Here is a 20,263-nt window from a genome sequence, read left to right as displayed (position 1 = left end):
AGCCTTAGCCATCTAATTTTCTTCCTATTGCAGGGCAGGCTTCCTATTGTCTGTCCTTTAGAGCTAATTTCTTTTCTGATCAAAAGGCCCACATCATTGAAAAGGTAGTAATGACTATTCATTTGCTTGAAACCTCCATGCTGCAGCCTGCAAAGCTTTATTTAGAAACTGCTATTTCTTTCTAAAAGGAAAATCTCATTTGTGTCCTCTATAATGTCAATTAAAGTAGAATATATTTTAATTATTTATCCTGGAGAGAAACCTTTCAGGATCTCAATTTGCTGTGCCAGTGATACAGGCTGTAGTTCGAAACAATATGTGCCTTCAAAACTGTGTGTCGAGAGTGGGAATAAGGTGTGTTTTGATTTTAATTCGCCACTAATGAATAGTTTATTTGCAGCTAATTAGCAAGTTAGAGTTTTACAATTAATGTCCGATTTCTAATGCAACTGCTAAAAAGGACCATGGCCATGATTATCAGTAAATAAGGTGGTTATTGCATCTGTACAGAAAACACCGGAGGAAAGACTCGTGAAGTTTTAAACGGGAAAAACAGAGATGATTTGAGTTTGCGGGGTTCGTTTGGTTTGCTGGTTTGGGCTTTTTTTGTGTGTTTAAGAAGCACAGCAGCACGTACCCGGGGAGGGGGCGGATTCCCGGCCGGGGGAGTTCCCCTGTCCCTGCCTTGCCCCTGGGGGCGAGTGGCCCGAGGGAAGGGGCGGCTGTGCCCGGAGCCCCACAGCACCCGGGGCTCGCCCGCTCCGTCCCCACGCTGTCCCCGCACCGCGGAGGGGCCGCTGCCAGCCCAGGGCCACCCCACACGGGGCTGTGTCCCCGGGCCGCGGTGGCAGGAGGGGACAGCGGGGCCACCGAGCGCGGGGCTGCCCCTGCCGGGGGCGCTCGGCTCGGGGCGGGGAGGGCAAACGGAGCTGAGGTGTGAGAACGATTGAGAACGATGGAATCGTTTAAGTTGGAAAAAATGCTCCGTGAGAGCAGCGAGCAAAGCTGACCCTGCCAAGCCCATCACGGAGCCACGTCCCCAAGCGCCACATCCCCGAGGCTTTTAAGCCTCCCCAGGGATGGGAGCTCCAGCACCGCCCCGGGCAGCTTGTGCTAGAGCTGGGAAATTCTTTCAGAGGGTTCTGTGCAGTTGGTACTGTAACAGCGAGGGGATGTTACAGAAAGTTCCTGTTACTCTCTCATCCATTGGGGAAGAGATTTCTGCCAGGCTCGGCACGGACTGCGCTGGGGGCAGCGGTGGTGGTCTCCTTAGCATCACTTTTCGTGCTCGTTTTCCCCTCGGTGTTTTTGCGTGAAAACACGTGAGCTAACTCTGTCGTTTCCTCGGGGCTCGGCAGCGAGCCCTGGTGAGTTGTCCTGTGCTGGTGGTCCCCTCCACAACTCTGTTAATTGGTAACTTGGAGATGGAGAGAGTCCTTATTAGCAAACGGCCCCCCTCCGCATCCCTCCCCTCCCGCTGAAGACAACTCCGTGAGGCGATTGCCAGGAGGAGCTGTTTGTCAAAGGCTAATAAACAAATTCCTCGCGAACACCTGAATGAGCCAGGGCCAGGAACAACCCAATTAAAAAACGGAGCTACTGGTTGTTTTTTTGTGGCGGTGGAAACAATCCGGGCTCGAAAAGGGTCTATTCAGCGGGCGCTCCGAGAGGTCTGTTTGCAGCCCGCTATTGTTGTCAGAAGCCAAATAAAAGTTCAGCTGGGGGGGGCGGGGGGAGGGAAGTGATTAAAAAAAAAACATTCACCGCTGCCTCCTGAACGCGCTGGGAGGCTCAGTTCAAAGGGATCGAGCTATGCCCAAACGACGCTGCCCGGGTTTACCCACGCACTTCAGATTTTTGTTCCTAAATGTTGCGATTTTTAATGATGTCATCAGAAGTAACCCTTGCTTCCCCGGAGCCGCGAGCAGCAGGGACAGCTGGAGGCTCTGGTACAGCCGCGATCTCCACGCGGCGAGGCGCTGGGGAAGCCACGGGCAGGAGTTGGAGCTCGTTTGTCGGAATTAATGATTTTGCTGTCCCCCTCGCCGGGCTGGGAGGTCGGTCCGGCCGTGTCAGCCCCGCGGCGAGGGAGGCAGCAGCCTCGCAGGCAATCTCGAGCTGTGTTTTGACGTGACACTAAGAAGTGGAATAAATTAAAAAAAAACCCCACCCAACTCCTAGCAACCTTCAGCTGTAGAACCAGCCTCGAATGGTCCATTTAGCGGCCACATTACCACGCTGAAAACTTCTGGGGGAGGAGATCGATGCGAGCCTGAAGCAGGGATCACGTGAACTTTTATCTTAAGCATCACTAAAAGGCTGGGCATTTTCGGAGGATCAACCTAGCGAGGGTCAGCAGGGTCCAAACGAAAGGGGCGCTCAGCTTCCTTGTCTGGGCAAATTTCGAGGACAAGCCCTCGCTGATCTCGGTCGGGAATTGGGCTGGGCACCAAGGGGATGTTTTAATAACAGGATTAGACGGGGCCGGTTTGTACGTAGCGTTATTCTTTAAAAGCCAGCGATCCTCCCTGACACAGTTCCAAGATTCCCCCGAGCTCTTCTGGAGCTGCAATTAACAAATATTAATGGCTGTTTCTTATGAAGCGCTGATCGCGCAGAAACCCCAGACAGACCCTTTCAAATGGCCCTTTTCAAGCGCGGGTTCTCTCTCGCGTTCAAGTTGGGTTGCGCTGTGAACTCCTTATCTCGCCTCGCGCTCCTTTGTCACCCAAATAAATAAATAGCAATAATAAAAGGCTCCTCAGCCTTTGACAACTGTATTTACACCACCTCAAGTGTTCCCCGACCCCCGCCAGACACACGGGGCTTCCCTCGTAGTGAGTTTAAGAAAATGGCTCCGGGCATCATGTTTCCCCTCGCCCCGTTTATTGTGCCGGGCTGGGTCCCCTCCTGCTCTCTGTCCCTTCCCTGCGTCCCAGCGGCTCCGCAGGCTCCGTCCCCATTCCCGGGGAGCAGGCGGAGGCTCCAAGGGTGGTGGGATGGGGTCTCTTAAAGCGCTCTGCAAGTAACTTTGGGGAGCAGCAGCTGGTCCGGCGGGCTCGCCTCGTTTCCTCCTGCCCCCCACGCCGACTCACGGGCGTTTTCAGGGCAGGGACAAGGAAGGACAGGGCGACAGCAGGTGCGGGGTGGCCGCGGGAAGGTGGCGACCTGCGAGCGGCGACAGCACCGGCCAGCGCCGTGCCCGGGCGGGGGCTCAGCCGGGGAATTGCGGCTCCCAGGGAAAGTCCTGAGGGAAGCCGGCTTCGGGCTCGCCTCTCCCCTCCCGAAATCCCAGCCGAGAGCACTAACGCCGAGACGGAGGGATTGGAGCAGAGGGTCTCTGCTCAACCCTTCTTCTGGAAATAGCAGTGAACCGGAGTTTGAAGCTTTCCTCCGAACATGCGCGGCGTGGGAAGCCAAGCGCCGAGGGAGCATTACAGGAACCTGGGAGGTCTGGAAATCCAGCAATCTATAGTTATATTTTTATTCGGTCAGGTTCAGTTCTTTTACAAAATATGCCATGTTTCAAGAGAAATGTTGTATTGGTTTGAAATAGTATGGACCTTAAGAGTGTCGAAGTGGGAAAAAAAATCTAATTTGAGACTCAGGCTGCACAAAGACGAATTGAAAGACAAAGTAAGAGACCGAAACTTAACGTTGTAATATTTATTTAAACATTGATGGAAACACTGTTCAGGGGGATTTCAGCACGTCCTCTAATTCTCTATACAGCCCAATTTTTCGTTGCATGCCAGCGTGTCCAGTCCCTCCAACAAACGCTTATATAAAGAAATATCAAAGTATTGTCAGGACATATATCAATCCGATTTCCTGCCAGCCTGGCAGGTCTTAAACCTCGACTGGAGCGGCCAAGATATTTTGAGGGTTTGGAGTTAATTACGGCCCTCTGAAGCTTTTCCAGCATATTGCAAAAGTTACACGCGAATCACCCCCGCCTAGAACAACCCTTCCGCTGCCACCCTGTCCCCTCGGGCTGCCAAATTTTGACTTCACTCAATACACCAGCAGCAAGCAAAAACCAAAGTGCTGACTACACCATAGCCGGTCGCAAGCGGGATTTGTTTCCCCTTCGACGTTGTTCACCAGATCATTTTATCAAAAAAGAAAACCGTACAAAACGAGTGAGACCTTCAACTGGTACATCTCTGCCGTGCTCAGATCAGCTCAAACCAACCCCCTCCACGCCATCGTGCTGTTTCCAGAGTCCCTCCAGTGCCCGTCCTGTCCCCGCTCCCGCAGGAAGCGCCGCGCGGGCTGGAGCGGGGCCGGGCGCTCCTCACCACGGCCCTGCCGAGCCCCCCCGACCCGGAGCCCCCTCTCCAGCCGAGAGCCCTGCCCTGGAGGTCTCCTCCTCCCCGTACCGATTACCGTCATCACACTCGCGGTCTCGTCTTTGGGCCGACACCAGTGCGTGCCAAGCCGGGGAGCTGCGGCGGCAGCATCCCTTCTCGCCGGGCCGCCCAGGACGGGACGTGAGGCTCAGACACATCCCCAGCTCAAGGCCCCTGACCCTCCCCTGCGCCCCACACGCCCCTGGGGCAGTTTGCTCATCGCTACAGCGGCGGTGCTGCCCGCGTCCTCCGGCAGCGGGGCTTTCCCCGAGCAGACTGCGGCTCGCTTTGCCTCTGCTGCCCTAGCGCTCACTGGCCCGGAGATCGCCCGGCTTCCCCAGGCGGAGCTGGAGCGGAGGCTGCGGAGGACGAGGAAGCGCAGGGATGGGGCAGCCCAGCCCGCCTGTCCCGGCCCCCAGCGCAGGGCGAGGAGAGCGGAGAGCGCTGTGCCCGCGGTGCTTTCAGGGAGCTGCCGGCCCTGTCCGTGCAGGTGCGATGTCCGTGCCTCTGGGGAAGGAAGGGAAGGAGGGGTAAAGGGCGGGGAGGGACGGACAGGGAAGCCGGTGATTGACAGCTCAAGTGGGCGCCGCTCGCTCACATATCCGCCGCCAAAGTTTTCTTTCACACGAAGAGAACTTTCTGTTGCCATGAAACTCGGGGGATTTGCAAGCGCCGTCCCCTCTACCCCACCCCCCTCCCCTCTTTTGGGGCAGCCGAGTGTAAAAGCTCAAGTGGTAACGTGGTGAGTGTAGGTGGGAATGGCCGGGAGTGCCCGGCCGGCAGCCACCCACCCCGGCCCCGCTCCCGCGGGGCAGCCCCTCTCACACCGGCACGGAGTGCCCGGCAGCCGTGCCCAACCCCAGCGTGGTAATGTAGATTCTCCCCTAGGCGACAGCTCAGGAGTGCAAGAGTTTAGCCCGTCCGTCCTTCCCCCGCCCCTTCATCCGCTCCGGGGGGGCGTCCGTGCAGCGCGGGCTCTCTCCGTCTCCAGGCAGCCTCTCCGAGCTTGGCACGGGGCTGTGCATCCGCCCGGGAGTCCCAAACCTCTTTGTGCCCGGCAAACGCGCAGCTCCCGCTCGCAGCGCAGCGCTCCGCCCCGCTCCTCCTCCCCGCGGCCCCGCAGGGCACCCCCGGCCCGCTCCTTCCCCCGCGGCACGGCCGCAGCTGCGGGAGCCGCTCTGCCCCGGCCGCCGCTCGGAGCCGGGGGCAGGTGCAGGGCCCGGGGGCCGCGGCGGGAGGGGTCCGGCACCCGCGGCCGCGGCATCCCCGAGCCCGGGTCCCTCCGCCCGCCCCCCCGGCCGGTCAGTTCCCGGCGTGGGGCTGTCGGGAACCGCTCGCTGATTGGCCACCGCCCCCTCATTTATAGCCCGTCAATCACGGACCCCCGCGATCCGTGTGCGCATCGCCTGGTGCTGCCCGCGGGAGCCGCTCTGCAGCGGCTCCGCCACCGCCGGCACCTCGGGGAGCGGCGCTTTCTGCCAGGCACAAAAACTTCCTCCTTCTTCCGCGGCAGCCGCCCAGGCAGGTTTTCTCTTTCTTTTTTTTTTTTTTTTTTTTTTTCTTTTTTTTTTTTAACTTCCTCTCCCCTCTCGGTGCCCGCCTGCCCGCCGCCGCCCTGGCGCACCTTTTGCCGGCCCCGGCCATGTACAGCATGCTGGAGACGGAGATTAAGGCGCCGCAGCCCACGCCGGGCAGCACCGGGGGCAACTCCGCTCCGGGGAGCACCGGCAAAGGCGGCGGAGGCGGCGGGGCCGGTAACGGAGCGGGAGCGGGATCGGACCAGGACCGGGTGAAGCGCCCCATGAACGCCTTCATGGTGTGGTCGCGCGGGCAGCGGAGGAAGATGGCCCAGGAGAACCCCAAGATGCACAACTCGGAGATCAGCAAGCGCCTCGGGGCCGACTGGAAGCTGCTGAGCGACGCCGAGAAGCGGCCCTTCATCGACGAGGCCAAGCGGCTGCGGGCCGTGCACATGAAGGAGTATCCGGATTACAAATACCGGCCCCGGAGGAAGACCAAGACCTTGCTGAAGAAGGACAAATACTCGCTGCCCGGCAATCTGCTGGCCCCGGGGGGGGCAACGCGGTGAGCAGCCCCGTCGGGGTGGGGCAGAGGATTGACACTTATGCCCACATGAACGGCTGGACCAACGGGGCTTACTCACTGATGCAAGACCAGCTGGGCTACAGCCAGCACCCGGGCATGAACAGCCCGCAGCTGCAGCAGATGCACCGCTACGACATGACGGGCCTGCAGTACAGCCCCATGATGTCCACGGCCCAGACCTACATGAACGCCGCTTCCACCTACAGCATGTCCCCCGCCGCCTACGGCCAGCAGCCCTCCACGGCCATGAGCCTGGGCTCCATGGGCTCCGTGGTGAAATCCGAGCCCAGCTCGCCGCCTCCGGCCATCACTTCCCACTCGCAGAGGGCCTGCCTGGGAGACCTGCGGGATATGATCAGCATGTACCTGCCCCCCGGGGGGGATGCCACAGACCCTTCCGCCCTGCAGGGCAGCAGGTTACACAGCGTCCACCAGCACTACCAGAGTGCCGGGACTGGCGTGAATGGTACCGTACCACTAACTCACATATAAACTTGGCTGCTCCGGACGGCTCCCCGTCTTAATCCCTAACCCCACCACCGCTCCCTGACTACACCGGGACGTACGGCAGTGTTGCTCGGCTTAGCAGACTTAATACTAACTCTGGAGAAATTTTAAAAAGGAAATCCGTTAGTTGTGTCTTTTTTTTTTTTTTTTTTTTTTTTTTGTACAAGAAATAATATTTGAGCAAGTTGTTATTTTAATAGAGCACAACTCCTGCCTCCTAGAAGCCGCTGTGAAGTTTTCAAACCACGGCAACTCCTTTCCTGGTTTCGGCTAGGTTGGGCACTGTTTTATTCGCTTGAAAGTTTTTTAAAAATCTTGCATCTTCCAGTTTGATTTCTAGCGTTGCAATGACATAAACAAAAACCGCGGGCTTTTGTTTTTAAACTCGGTTGTTCACATAATCGTTGTGGTTTATTAAGTGTTTTGTTACCGACCCTCGCTTGGTTTCTATCCACAATCTGTAGCTTTCACGACTTTTTAACTTTGAGGTTTTATTCCTTGAAAAGGGGGAGGTGGGAGAGAGCAGAGCTGTGCGGGTCGCAAACGCATTTCTTTTATTTATAGTAAGTTGTGTGTCTTGGTTTTTCTTAAGCTGTAAACTTATGTAAATGGGTTTGTGAATTTTACTGTGAACCATGTTTTGACATATCGGATGAAGAAACGTTTTAGTTTTGTTACCGGATTCCTTCCAAAAAAAAAAAAAAAAAAAAAGTCATCGAAATACTCCTTCCCTGTTCCTAGTCCTCGTTTGCTTCCTTCTTCCAAACGAAGAGAGATCAATAAATTTTATATCAGGCACGTCGGCGGTGTCCGGGCGGTTTGTGCGGGTCCCTCCGCGGCTGCGGGGAGCGCGGAGCGGGGCTGGGCCGAGCCCATCCCGGGGCTCCCGCCGCACTCGCGGCCCCACCGCCCGCTCCAGGAGCTTTTCTGGCCGCGTTTCTGCGGCCGCCGCACCGGGCTGTATTTTGGGGGGCGGGAGAGGGAGGATGCGCTCTTTGGATTTGATTTTCTCTAAAGTGAAGCGGGACTCGGGCGCCGGGGAAGCTTCGCAGCGCTGCCGGAGCTGCCGCTCTGCGAGCCGCGGCCACTTGTTGCCTCTCCGCCCGGCTGCTTTCCCTCGGCCGACGGGGAACGAAGGGAATCACGTCTCCTCCTCGGCTTGTTGTGGTTTTTCTCCGTTTTTTGTTTTTTTTTTTTTTTGGTCTGGAGGATTTGCCTAGAAACGCCAGGTCGTCTAAAATATTTACAAAAGTAAAACCCGTTGGGGAACTCTTAATTAGACTCCATTAAAAATGAATGGTTACAGGAGTCCCCAGAGGAAATAAATAATTCAATCTTTTCAGTAGGTTTGACGAGTGCTTTGAGTCTGGACAACTTTTCCTTCCTTTCCCCGCCCTTTTTACATTTTTTTTTGTTTGTTTTTTTGGTTTGTTTTTGTTTTTTTTTTTTTTTTAGGGATGTGCTTTACTCATGGCTGCGGAACAGACCCCGGGGCGGCCGGCGGAGCAGAGCATCGCTTCGCCCTCCCTCCGAGCCCTGTTCCGGCCGGCTCCCCTCGTGTGTCCCCGGCTCCTCGCCAGGGCCGGGCTCCGAGCTCGCCGCTCCGCAGCGCATCCCCGCCTCCAGCTTTGCCTCCCGCCTGCTCCTGCTGCCTCTCCGCTGCTTGCCTTGGTACAGGAGGAGAGGGAACGCGACGGTGATGCTGGGGCTTGGGTTTGGGTACGGGGACCTGCCCTGCCGCCCCTTTCCGACAGCGGCTTTGGGGAGATTTTGTGACCCTTGGCTATTCGGGGCGGTGGAGCCGCGTTCCTTCCCCGCCACTTCCCTCCCGCGCCGCATCCCGGCCCCGGTGCGGGGATGCCCCGGCAGCGGCTCCTGCCTTCTCCGCCGGGAAGCACGGCCAGGCTCGGGCAGGGCTTTCCTCGGGCTCTTCCAAGAGGCGAGGATGTTCTGCAAACCTCACCGAGAGCCTCGTTCGCTGGCGGGGGGTGCCTGGCTCCTGGCCACCCGGGGAAGGGGCAGTTCCTGGAGCAGGTCCCAAAGCAGGAGAAGCCCCGAGCCCCGCACCCTGTCCCCGCACAGAGCAGCGCCCGGGGCCGGCCGCCCACTGGTCAGTGAGGCAAAGCTCCGGCACCACCACTGCCCCGGGACGGGCTGGGGGTGACCGCTTTGCAAATGAGAACCCATTCTGTTTCATACCCACAGCTCTGGGGTAATATTACTCTTCCATAATATTTCCGGTGAAATCTGGCAAACCTGTGATGCTGCTTCCTCCTGTTCGTGCTGCTGCCCTTCAGGTAGGAGCATGAGGGTTTAGTAGCGTGATTTACCAGCTCTGTGAGAAGCAGCAGCTCCATAAAGAACCGGGAGGTCTGAGAGAAGGTGGTAATATCAGTGATGTTAATAGAGTACAGGACACAGGCAGGCAGGGCAGCAGCAGGACCTATTTCATCTCAGCTGGGAGTCAGACTGTGCCCCAGTGCTCTCTCTGCAGTGCCTGGACAGCTCTGAGTGGGGAAGTGTGAAGATCCTGCTCCCTGAAACAATTCTCCTGCCACCTTCCCGGGCAGGTGTGCAGGTGCAGGTCTGACAAAAGCGAGGGCTCCTGGGCAGGTGAGCAGCTGCCAGCACTGGAATTGTACTTGGTGTCCTCAGAGTTGAGCTGCAGCTCACTAGAAATAGTTGCTCTTTACAACTGAGTTTTCTGGAAGCGGATTCTCTGCCATGAAATGGGAGAAACACTTTTTCAAAATTTGTAGTATTTTTAAGCTCAACTTATCCTTGTTTGCCATAAGTCAGGGCCTAAGGAGGGTGTGTGAGCCAGTCCCTGAGAGGTCACGGAGAAAAGTCTCTGCCTTGTTCTCTCTGGAAGCTCCTATCCGTGGTTTTCCTGCTAGGAAAGGCTAGGGTCTAGGGGCTGCTTTTCCTGATTTACTGATTTTGAGATGTCCAGGTAAAATTCCCAATGCAGTTTTCAGCTTCCCGGGGCTAAACTTTATCCTGAAGTTCATAAGCTGTGGTCAGAGCTCGTGGGACGGGTTGTGAAGAGGTGCACACACTGGATGGGGGACAGACCCATGGAACCCAGCCTGGTACATCAAATACAGATCAGATACAGCCTCTTCGTGCCTCAACAGGAGCGTATTTCATTAGAGAGCCAACAGCACAGAGGGAGACATTGCCTGAAAGACAACTTTTTTTTCCCCATAGAGCACTGTTACATCCTTTGCTTGGGCTCAGGAAATTTTCCTCATGAACAAAAGCAGAAATCGGTTCTCTTTAGAACTGATGAAGGTGTGTTTTACTTGTACTGAACTCAGTTTTTAAATTTGTAGAGTATCTGGCCGTTGACATCCCTCCTGCATGCATTAAATCGAAACAAATGCCTTTTGAGCACTGCCCGTGAGGGATTTCCTTCTCCTGCTGGTGTGGGAGGGCTCAGAATGGAGCCATTAACATTCACAGGGAAACCAGGTAAAGCTCCAAACTATAAAGTGCTGGCTCGTTGCATGTGCACAACCATTAGCAACTCTTTGCACAGTTAAACCAACTCCAGCCTTATTCTACAACATCCAGAATAGATGCAAGTGCATCCATTATCTTTAGAACGACAGAGCACCGGCTGTGAAGAGGTTAATGCTGGCATTTAAGTGTAATGACAATATTTAGGCTTTTGTTTTAACATGTTTTTGAGTGGGAGATAACACTCAGTACTGTTGGTTTGTCAAAACCCTGTATATTGGATTACATTTTCATGGTTCCTTCCTATGCCAAAGAGCTTCAGGGTTAATTTATTGCAACAAAAGTTGGTAAGTGAAAATATTTTAAATTTTTGGAACGGTTTGGTGAATAAAGCCTAATAATTAGCAGAGGAATCTGATTATGGGTATTTTAAGAATATATGTTAAACCACACGGTTTTGTATTTCTAGTATTTCTTTGCTACAAGAAGAGATGAAGAATAAATTCAGGAAAAGCATTAGACACTTTGTGAAAGCATTCATAAATTATCCTTTTAGCTGTCCCATCTCATACACTAGATTAAGAAAGATACTTCTCAGGAACATTATTAGGAAGACAAGAACTTATCTAACTATCCTCCAGTGTTAATGGAAAGAATGGTTTCTCAGGAATGAGTACACCTGAAATCTGAAGTTGGGTGATGTTCAGGACTGGAATGTTGCTGCTATTCTCAGTGCCTGCAAAAGTGAGAAGCTTGATGGCTTCTTTTCAACTTATACAGACCTTGATCCTAGATTTCTTGTAGTCGTGTCCAGTTTATTCACATAATAATCTGCAGGTTCAGATTAATTCTATCGTAAATTTTGTGGCTGAATTCCGACAAAACTGAAATAACAAAGAGAGAAAATTTGAATCAATTTCTTTTATGATTTCTCCAGGAAGGTGTGGAGAGCTGTCCTTGCAGATGTGTTTGCATGGGGTAATTTAGTGGTTCATGCAGATTTCCAGGACAGTTTTCCACATACTTCCCTATCACAACTTTTAATTGGTGCCACTGGATGCAGCAATCAGTGCAGCACAGTGACTTTTTCCCAACAGAATGTCCTCAGGATGAGGAATTAATTATTCTTTGATGCCAACTTCCTTGTGTTGCTAGTCAAGCAAACAGGATTTTAGATTTGCTTCTTCCAAAGGCATCTTCAGCAGCTCTGTATCCCATTTATACCTCAGTTTTCCAGTTTCTAAAATGCCTCTGCCTCCTTAGTGCAGCAGGGGAGATTGCAATGCATGTGAGCAAACATGTGAGAGAGAGCAGGAGAGCTGGGGGAGGTCACAGCACACCCATAACAAGATGTATTTATGCCTTCTCCATGATGAAATAAAAAAATTATGTACCACAGTGTTATGCTCAGGATGCTCATCCTTATTGCTGTTGCTAAGTTCAACTATCATATATTTATGTCAGGTTAATTTTATTCAGTAATACATCAAATTAAGACAGATCAACCTGAGCGTGGTTTGTGTTGATACAAGTGAAGTCTCCATTTCATGCCCACGTGAGGAAGAAGTTAGGGGGTTTTAACACATCCCGTTGATCTTGTGGAAAAATCTGCACCTTTTCCTGTGCTTTGGCCATCCCATGCTGGGGGATTGGTGCAAACTCCCCTCGGCTGATGGGGCGAGGTGTGAAACACAAACTCCTGCATAAGCTGGGCTGCCTCCGAAGGAATGCAAAGTGAGCCGGGCTCTCAGAGCCCCAGGTCCCTGTGTGTATATTCCACGTGCACCCAGGGCTGAGAGTGCCAGGCATCCCTGGGGAAGAGCTTAGGAATAAGAGGGAAATTAAGCAATGTTAAAAACTTGTGAGCTTCTGTCATTTATCTCTTCTGGGGCTTCTGATTGAGACTTCTGGCCTTGGTGAGCTTTTTTCTTTGTCTCTGTGGAGAATATTATGCATCTTTTCTATGCAGGCCATAGGAAATAGTAGAGCAGTGATTGCACCAAGCCTTCAGGATTTCCCCTTTGTACAAGGCTCAGCTTATTCATTTCATGCATCATTCACAGCTTGCTGTGCTGATTTCAAAAATTCTATACATCTACTTGACACAAAGAGGAGAGACAGAACATAGTGGTGGAAGTGCCTTCGGTGCAGGTAACGACTGTTCTTGAATGCCATTTGCAGGGGAAGAAATCTTGAAAGTCAATGGGAACTTTGCCCTTTCAGAGTTCGGGATAAGACACTTGGCATTGATTTCATTTTCATTGTACTGCGCTGCCAAGTCAGAGAAGCTTCTATTCCACGAGGTTAAGGAAAGATATTTTAATCCAAATAATTCTTTTCTCTTTTTTTCCCCCCTCACCCCTGCTTTTTTTTCCCCCTTTCGATTCACTGGGCAGTTTTCCTTTTACAGCCTGTAAACAGCAAGTGTCATAGTAGGAATTCCTTTTAAAAAGCAAGTTATACTTTCATAATTAAGCAAAAACATCCTTTCCTTTAAACCTCAGCCTGTTAAACAGGTGAACATTTGTGAAACAGGTGTGAATTTTTTATGAGCATACCAGAGCTGGGATAGTAACTGAATTAGATGTCATGGCCCTAAAGTTAAAGGAAGTAAAGGAGCTGAATATACAAGCTGGCAAACGTTTGATTCAAGGTAATTCTGTGCAGTTTTCCAGGCATTCAGCTGGGCTGTGTGAGTGGCTGCAGGAAGGATCAGCCCTGCCTGTGTTCTCTGTCCCAGGAACAACTGAAGTTTTCCTGACTTGGATGGTTTTGAGCAGAGCATGGAATATTATAACAAGTTTTTTTTAACCATACTCAAAATAAGGAGATCATCTCCTTGAAAGTATTTTGCTTCCCTTTGCAATAACTCTTCTGCTCCTCTCTAGATTTCAGATTGTACTTGTATCAATTCTAGCCAAGAACAATTGCTTTGATTTAAAAGTCTTGTGTAAGCAGGGACGAATAACTTTGGATTAATTGTTAGAGGCATTAAGGAATCTTTTGGTGTTTTTTGTTTAGACAGCAGTAAAACAAAAAGATTACTGAAGAGTTTAGACTGTGGAGGCATTGACAGATCTCCTGGAGGTTCTGGAGTAGGAAACACGATTGTTTTGGCCTCTAGCACAGGGCTGTCCATCTGTGCCCGGGAGTTATTTTGTTTTCAGTGACTGACAGGCCAGTTAATGATGGGATGAGGCTTGTGAGCTGCACAGAGAAGCGTGGGGCTGCCAAAACCTGGCACATCCTTTGGACTTCCTGTTACACGAAACTTTTCCCACAATCATTTTCTTTTCAATTATTCAAGAGAGGACTAGAATTTAGGCCAGCCTAAATTGAACTGAACAAGTATTTGATGGGGTGTTGCTGTCCTGTGCCTGGGCTCGGGTTCTGCTTGGCTGCATCTCACTCCTCGATCCTGCCAAGGTTCAGAAACTGTCTGTGAACACAACCTCCACACCCAGGGGACAACTGATCATGCAGTCCTACTCTTCTTTTGGGGTGAAAACATTTTCATTGGGCTGTCAGAATGCCAGGCCACTGAAAGAAGCCAGTGTATGTTTTGATACACACAACCTCGAGAAAGTTGATTTCTCCTCACACTGAGGTTTCACCCCTTCTTTCCTTGCAGAACTACTACCTCTAGCTTTTACCACATTAGAGTTTCTAATGGCTTCACACCAGAATTCTGTTGCTAATCCCATGACAGTTGCTGACAGGAGGATATTGCCAGAGTCGGGTGCTGAGCAGCTCTGTACCTTACTCAGGCAGGACTGCAAGGGGAAGAAGGAGGAATAAAGGAAAACACTCTCCAGGACTGGTGTTCCAAAGGCACTGGAAGGCTTTTGATGCTTGATCTGTTTCATCCTCAGTGCAAAGTAGGCAGATGAGTAGCAAATGTTCTTTCTCTCTGTATCCACTTATGGGCAAGGCATCATCAAGTGAAGCCAAAAATTCTGTATCTGGATAGGAACCAGAAGAGGAAGGACAAGGTGATGCTGAAATAAGGACACATTAACTGTCTCTAAAGTGCTGTGTGGTTACAGCACCAGATTCTCTGCTTGATTTGTGACAAGGAAGTGGGTGAATGTGGCCCTCGGATGAGAAGCAGTCCATGGGGCCACCTCCTTGGTGGCCTGAGATGTCTCTTCACCTGAGACATCCAAGCTGTGATGGCTGAGCTTGTTATCAACCCTTGGGAGAATTCCCTGAACAGACCTAATAAGAGCCACTGCCAGTTGTGGGTTTTAAGATTGGCTTGCCCACAGAAGGAATGGGGAGAGAAAAAGCAGGCAGAACAGACCTTTGTTATCAGGGAGATAAGAAAGTAATAAAAAAAGTCAGGGTTCTGAGCAGAGGACTCTAAGCAGCTCAGGTGTGAGGGAGAGCATTTGGGTTTACCTTGCCTGCTTAATGACAAAAAACCCACTTGCAAATGGGGAGCAGGTGACTTCAGTAGACTGCATCACAAAATTTGTTGCAAAGATAACCTTCAAGCATTTTTATTTTGATGTGCTTCAGGCTGGGAGCTTTTCAGGGGAACAGGACTTGTTTTCCAGCTTCTGAAGTTTTAGGTGTGATTTTGATGATCACATTCATATATCTAAGCAGGTTTAACCACCACTTGTGCCTGCCTTAATTCCAGCTCCAAAGACTGGGGCAGCCCAAAGGGAAGTGTGGGAAAGCAAATAGTAACCCCCAGCATGGGAGGTAAGTGAAAGCTGTGGCTCTGTGAAATGCATTGTTCCAGCTAAACTGAGACCCTCTCCTTCCCTTTGAAGCCTTAGAAGGCGGCTCATGAGCTGCACTGGTGCATGTGGAAGGGAGGACTAGAGACAGGGCAGCAATTTAACATCAGGCTTTTATGATTTAATCACAAGTGTTTGCTTGCTGCAGGCATGGGAATTGCAGGTACAGAAAATGGCATCGTGACAAATAGTACCAAGAGAGGGTTTTCTGAGTCCATTTAGTGGAGGGGGCTAGATGTAAAAAAGGAGGATGATACAACTAATGGAGATGGAAGGGGAAAGTCCAAAGGTAATGGGATGAAAGGAGTTTATCACCTTAAAACACGTATGTTTCCCTTCTGAGGATTACTTAAAACCGTGAAGGAAACAATGCAATGTAATTTTGTTTTTAAAATACATCTACATTTTCTGTGTCTCATAGTTATTTTTTCAACATGCACTATGTGGCCAGAATCTTACCCTTACCTTGAAGTGTGAGCACAACAGAAAAAGCAGTTGTAGCTAACGAATGAGCAGGAACAATAGAGATCTACTGGCATTTGTCCCTAAAAATCTCCCTGTGAAGGGGAGGATGGATGGGGGAGCTTTGAGAGGGAGCCAGCCCAGATCTGCTGAATTTCGATGAGGATTTTTCTAGTTTGTCTCCCATTCTGGTTGGCTGCATTATTATTTATCTCATCACTCAAATTGTGGTAGGTGCTGCTTGCCTTGGAGTATGAATAACAAGCTGTTGGGCTCAATAGAGTTCACTTATGCCCTAGGAGAGAATAATTCTCTCCTGTCCAGGAACTGCTGGGTAAAATTTAATAGTCTTTGCTGTGCCTCAAGGATTTAGGGTAAAGGATCATAATGGTGCCGTCTGACCTTAAAGTACAGAAGTTTTTAAAAATATCCAAGTATAGGTCAGGACTGTATCCTGGCCAATGTGCAGTCAGTGAATTCCCCCTGCATTCCCTTGTATCCCTGCAATAACTTTTCCTAAAGTGCAGGGCATTAAAATAATTTAATAATCGTTGGATCAAGTAGTAGAGAAAATAAATGTACACTCTCAGGTCTCATGTTGTCCCACAAATGGTGCTGCCATATTCTCACTTTTTTAGCACTTTCAAATTCATTTTTAAACTTTCTCTGAAGAGGCAATTTAGTAACAGTTCTCTGGTAAATCTTGGCTAATCCTAAAATAAAAACATTTTCACCTGAGACATGTGCCTGAGCAAATTCTCATTCCCTGGGCCCAGTGAAGTCATCTTCAGGCTGGAATATTTGTGGGTAGGATCAGCGGTTAAATGTTTGGCACCATTTCATTTTCAGTGGCTTTAAGTGCCCTCAACATTCAGATGCTCCTGAGGTGGGAGGGAAAGGGAAGAGAACACCTCTCTAGTGCTGAGGATTCTGGTGACTGAGTACTGCAGGACTAGCTGAGGTCTCTTTAGAGCCAGCAGGCAGGAAAACTGCTTTTTGTCATGAAAATTTAGATCACCTACAAATGTCCACACACATCTGAGATCACTGGGACCTGTGGATTCCTGTCCTCGCTGGCAGCTAGAAAGGATGGCAGATTTCACAATCCATGAATCATTTGTAATTAGCTCTTGAAGAATCTCTCAGCTGTCCTGGCCGTGGCAGGGGCACTGTACAGATGTACAGGAAGGGCATGTGCTTTTTAATTAAGGAAAATTAATCAGGGAAAGGGAAGGTGAGCAGGACGTTGGTGCAGTCCTCCCATGCGTGTCTGCACCAGCTTGTCACCCACACAGAGCAGATGGACAAAACTGAGACCTCAGCTAACAAAATCACTTAAGAGGTCTAGAAGGCATTCTCAGGAAACACTGGGTACAAAGGTGGAGATATGAGGGGCTGTGGGATCGCTGCTGAAGGGAGGAAGAAGTCTGGAGGTGCATAACACCTGAAGGATGCAAAAAGAAAAGCTCATTGTGCTGGGTGGTGGCCTGCGACACAGCCAGGAAAAATGGGAGCATTTAGTGCCAGGAAAAGAAAAGGCAGATGTGCAAGGTTCTCTCCAGGAGTTTTCAGATGTTTAAGCAGGACTGGATAAAACATCTGTGAGCTGTAGAGAAGAATCTTGTGTTGGAAGAAGGGGAGATCAGTGTTTCATGGCTGCTCTTCAGAGTCATTTGTAAAAGAATTGCTTTTCTCTGGTTGGAACATCCCTGATCAGGTGTGTTCCTAACGTCATGCAAGCCTGGGAGTGCCATACCAGCAGAGAACTTGTGGTTTGATGATGATTCTTAGTTTTGGGTGGGTTTTTTTTCCCCCCTGTGAGATCTCAAAACACTTTGCAAAGGAATCAGTGCAGTTACATGAGGACAAAGTCCAGGGGCCCCCAGTCAGGCAGGGGTAGAGCCAGTAGTGATCCCTCACCCCACACTGATGCTCTGCCCCCTTTTTGGAATGGAATTTTCAAGATGGGCCCTGTCTGCAGCATTTCCTCGTGCTGATGGTGGAGCTCCAGCAGCCCTGGAGGGAATTCCTCCCAATTTTCTCCTTACACCTCTGCTTAGGGTTCCTGGCCTTAGAGAGGGCAGGGTTTTTGTGCCAGCTCCTCGGTCACTGCATCCTGGCTTAAAGTAATCATGTTTTCAGATACTCTGGGCTACTTCTGCTAGAGGGCTGGCAATCATTCTGTCTCGTATGGCTTTGCCACTCTGGTAGAGGGACAGTAAACACTCTGTACTTGTTTTCTGTTTTTCCCCAGTGCAGACTGTCAGAGCTTATCTAAGGAGAGTCAAACTTAAAGATGCTTTTCCTGCTCCCAGTAAATAACCACACTTAAATATCCAGCATAATTTCACTAAAAAGAAAACCTCTATGAAGCTTTACATACTTTCCATTAAACAGAAAAGGAAATGTACGTGGTTTGCAGTAAAGTGTACAGATGAATCCCGAAGATAAGGAAAGATAATGGGCATTAAGGTCTATCAGTGTTCCCTTGAAGATTTCTACATGATGGGGGGTTGCTCTAAGTTAGTTTTGTTTCAAAACAGTTCTGTGGGTGGGGTAACTTGTAGCCGAGTTTGCTGCTGGTTTGATGCATCCGTTGAATCTACTAGCAGCTGCAAAATTCCAGGAGCCTGGCCTTTTCATGATTCACTGACCATGTAATTGGCCATGGGATTTATTCAGCCTTTTCATTCTATGTGACCCTTCCGTACAGCATCCTACCAAAAACCTCCTGGTTAAATTCTGTGGCTTTCTGTTGCGCGCTCTGAATGAACGGCTCACAATTTGGAACCCGTTTTCCTTGCACATGCAGCAAGATAAAATATCATATCAATGGCTGCCTGCTTGTTGGCATCACTGTTGAAGCTGAGAATCTTCAAACTGACCTTAAAATTCAATGAACTGGGCCTCTGTGAGCACAGGGCGCTGGATTCGTTCTCTGTGTCTGCTTTGGAGTCAATCGACATCAGATATTTACTGAATGGACCATCAGGAACAGACACAGGGATAAACAGCCAAGCACCTACTCAGCCTCCAGCCTGAAAAAGTCTTAAACACTATGATTGAATCAGTTAGCAGCACTATTTGGGGAGTTTCAAACATCACTCTTGGGAGCCAGCTGCCTCCTCTTTATCCGCCCTCTGGCTGGGAGCTCTGGGTGTGGGAGGAATGCAGGATTGGGTGCTTATCTCTCCGTCCTGTCCCGGCCGTGTTTGGAGCTGTTTGGAGCGGGGATTTGCCTGGAAAAGGTTGCCAGGGGAAGGTCAGCTGGTGCGCTGATAGATGTTGGCGGGGAATATCGGTTTTGTGTTGTTCACATTTATCCTCACCCCGTGCGGTGGAATTGAAATGCAGTATTTTCACGTGCATGACGTTTGGTAAGACAGCTTTACCTGGGTCACAGCTGGCAGCCTACCCAGAGGTTATCACTTGTGAGAGAGTTGTTGCTTCTGGCGCTAATGGTGAAGATTTGGATCTCTGTTGTATATTTTGGCATGGAAAAACTAGTTTTACAAAGGTGTGGCTGAAATCAAAACTTACTGTAGGTTTCACTTGCAAGGGCCGCCAGTGTGGCCGGATTAGAGCTGCAGTGTCACCCGGGATAACTCTGCAAAATCACCAAAAGTGCCTTTTACACGTGAAAATTACAGATGTAGGTTGCTTCAGGAAGGAAGGGAGAAAGGGCGCCTTAAAATAGGCTGTTATTAAAAATTTGAATTGAAAAAAAAATCTTATCGAAGTGAGGGGTTTTTTCTTAAACTGATACATTTTCTTTTCCCAGAGTGGTAAAGCTCACGCTATACCAGCTGTTGACTGATATTTGGAGGGGGTAAAAAGTGGTTTTGCCAGTTATTCAGATAAAGAAACCTTGCCAGTGTCTGGGTGAGCAATGAGAGCTATGTGGTAGCGGAATGGAGAGTGGCAAGAAAGAGCTTTGCTTTTTGTCGTTGGAGAAAATGGACACCTCAGTTTTTGTTGGTTTTTTTTTTTTTTTTTTCTTTTCAAGCAGTTTTTCAATCCTATAACAGCCGCTGGACATCCTGGTTCACGGCATAGCATTGGGAAAAGCACAGGTGCAGGGTGAGGTAGGCTCAGAACTCATGAGTTCGCTGTATTTCACCCCTTTTGGTGAATTTCCCACATTTTTGAGGTGAAATGCCAACTCCCAGGAGGGGACAGCAAATGTACAAGGCTCTTGATTATCACTGCATCAGGCTCGGGGATGCCAGAGTGCCCCATCAGTGGCAGTGCAGGGGCTGGCATCCTGCATCTGCATTCAGATCTTGACAGGCTCTGCTTTCCCACATCGCATTCCAGCCGGGAATGACCCCAAAGCGCCGGGCAGACCTCAGCCAGCTCAGCCTCAAGTACCTGTCCTCCCTGGTGCCCAGGGTCCTTGCAGTCCTACAGCATACCTGGGCAGCGATAAGAGATGCCTGGTGATTAGAAATGGATCGTTTTGCATAGAATTACAGATGATGCAGACAAAATATCAGAGCCCGAATGCACAAAGAGAGGGTGGCTTCATGCCTTCACCTTAGTTTAGGACTTTGCTGAACAACCTCTGATAAACTCCATTTTATTAATCTACTGTGACAGATTATCTGCTTGTTCTTGGTGGGTTTG

At 50.4% G+C, this 20,263-nt stretch overlaps 1 protein-coding gene across 1 annotated transcript; it reads left to right on the top strand.

Annotated features, from left to right (window-relative positions):
- The first annotated feature begins 5,905 nt into the window (after nt 1-5,905).
- LOC104691727 (transcription factor SOX-3) lies at nt 5,906-7,676 on the top strand. The gene is given in 2 exon segments (XM_010403358.3): nt 5,906-6,423; nt 6,426-7,676. Coding segments are annotated over 2 exon segments (954 nt in total). The 5' UTR covers nt 5,906-5,994; the 3' UTR covers nt 6,951-7,676.
- Nucleotides 7,677-20,263: the final 12,587 nt, after the last annotated feature.

Source organism: Corvus cornix, chromosome 4A, assembly GCF_000738735.6.
Source record: "Corvus cornix cornix isolate S_Up_H32 chromosome 4A, ASM73873v5, whole genome shotgun sequence".
In the NCBI taxonomy this organism is placed as follows: Eukaryota; Metazoa; Chordata; class Aves; order Passeriformes; family Corvidae; genus Corvus; species Corvus cornix.
Note: the sequence above shows the minus strand (reverse complement) of the source record. Positions and strands in the feature narration are given on the sequence as shown.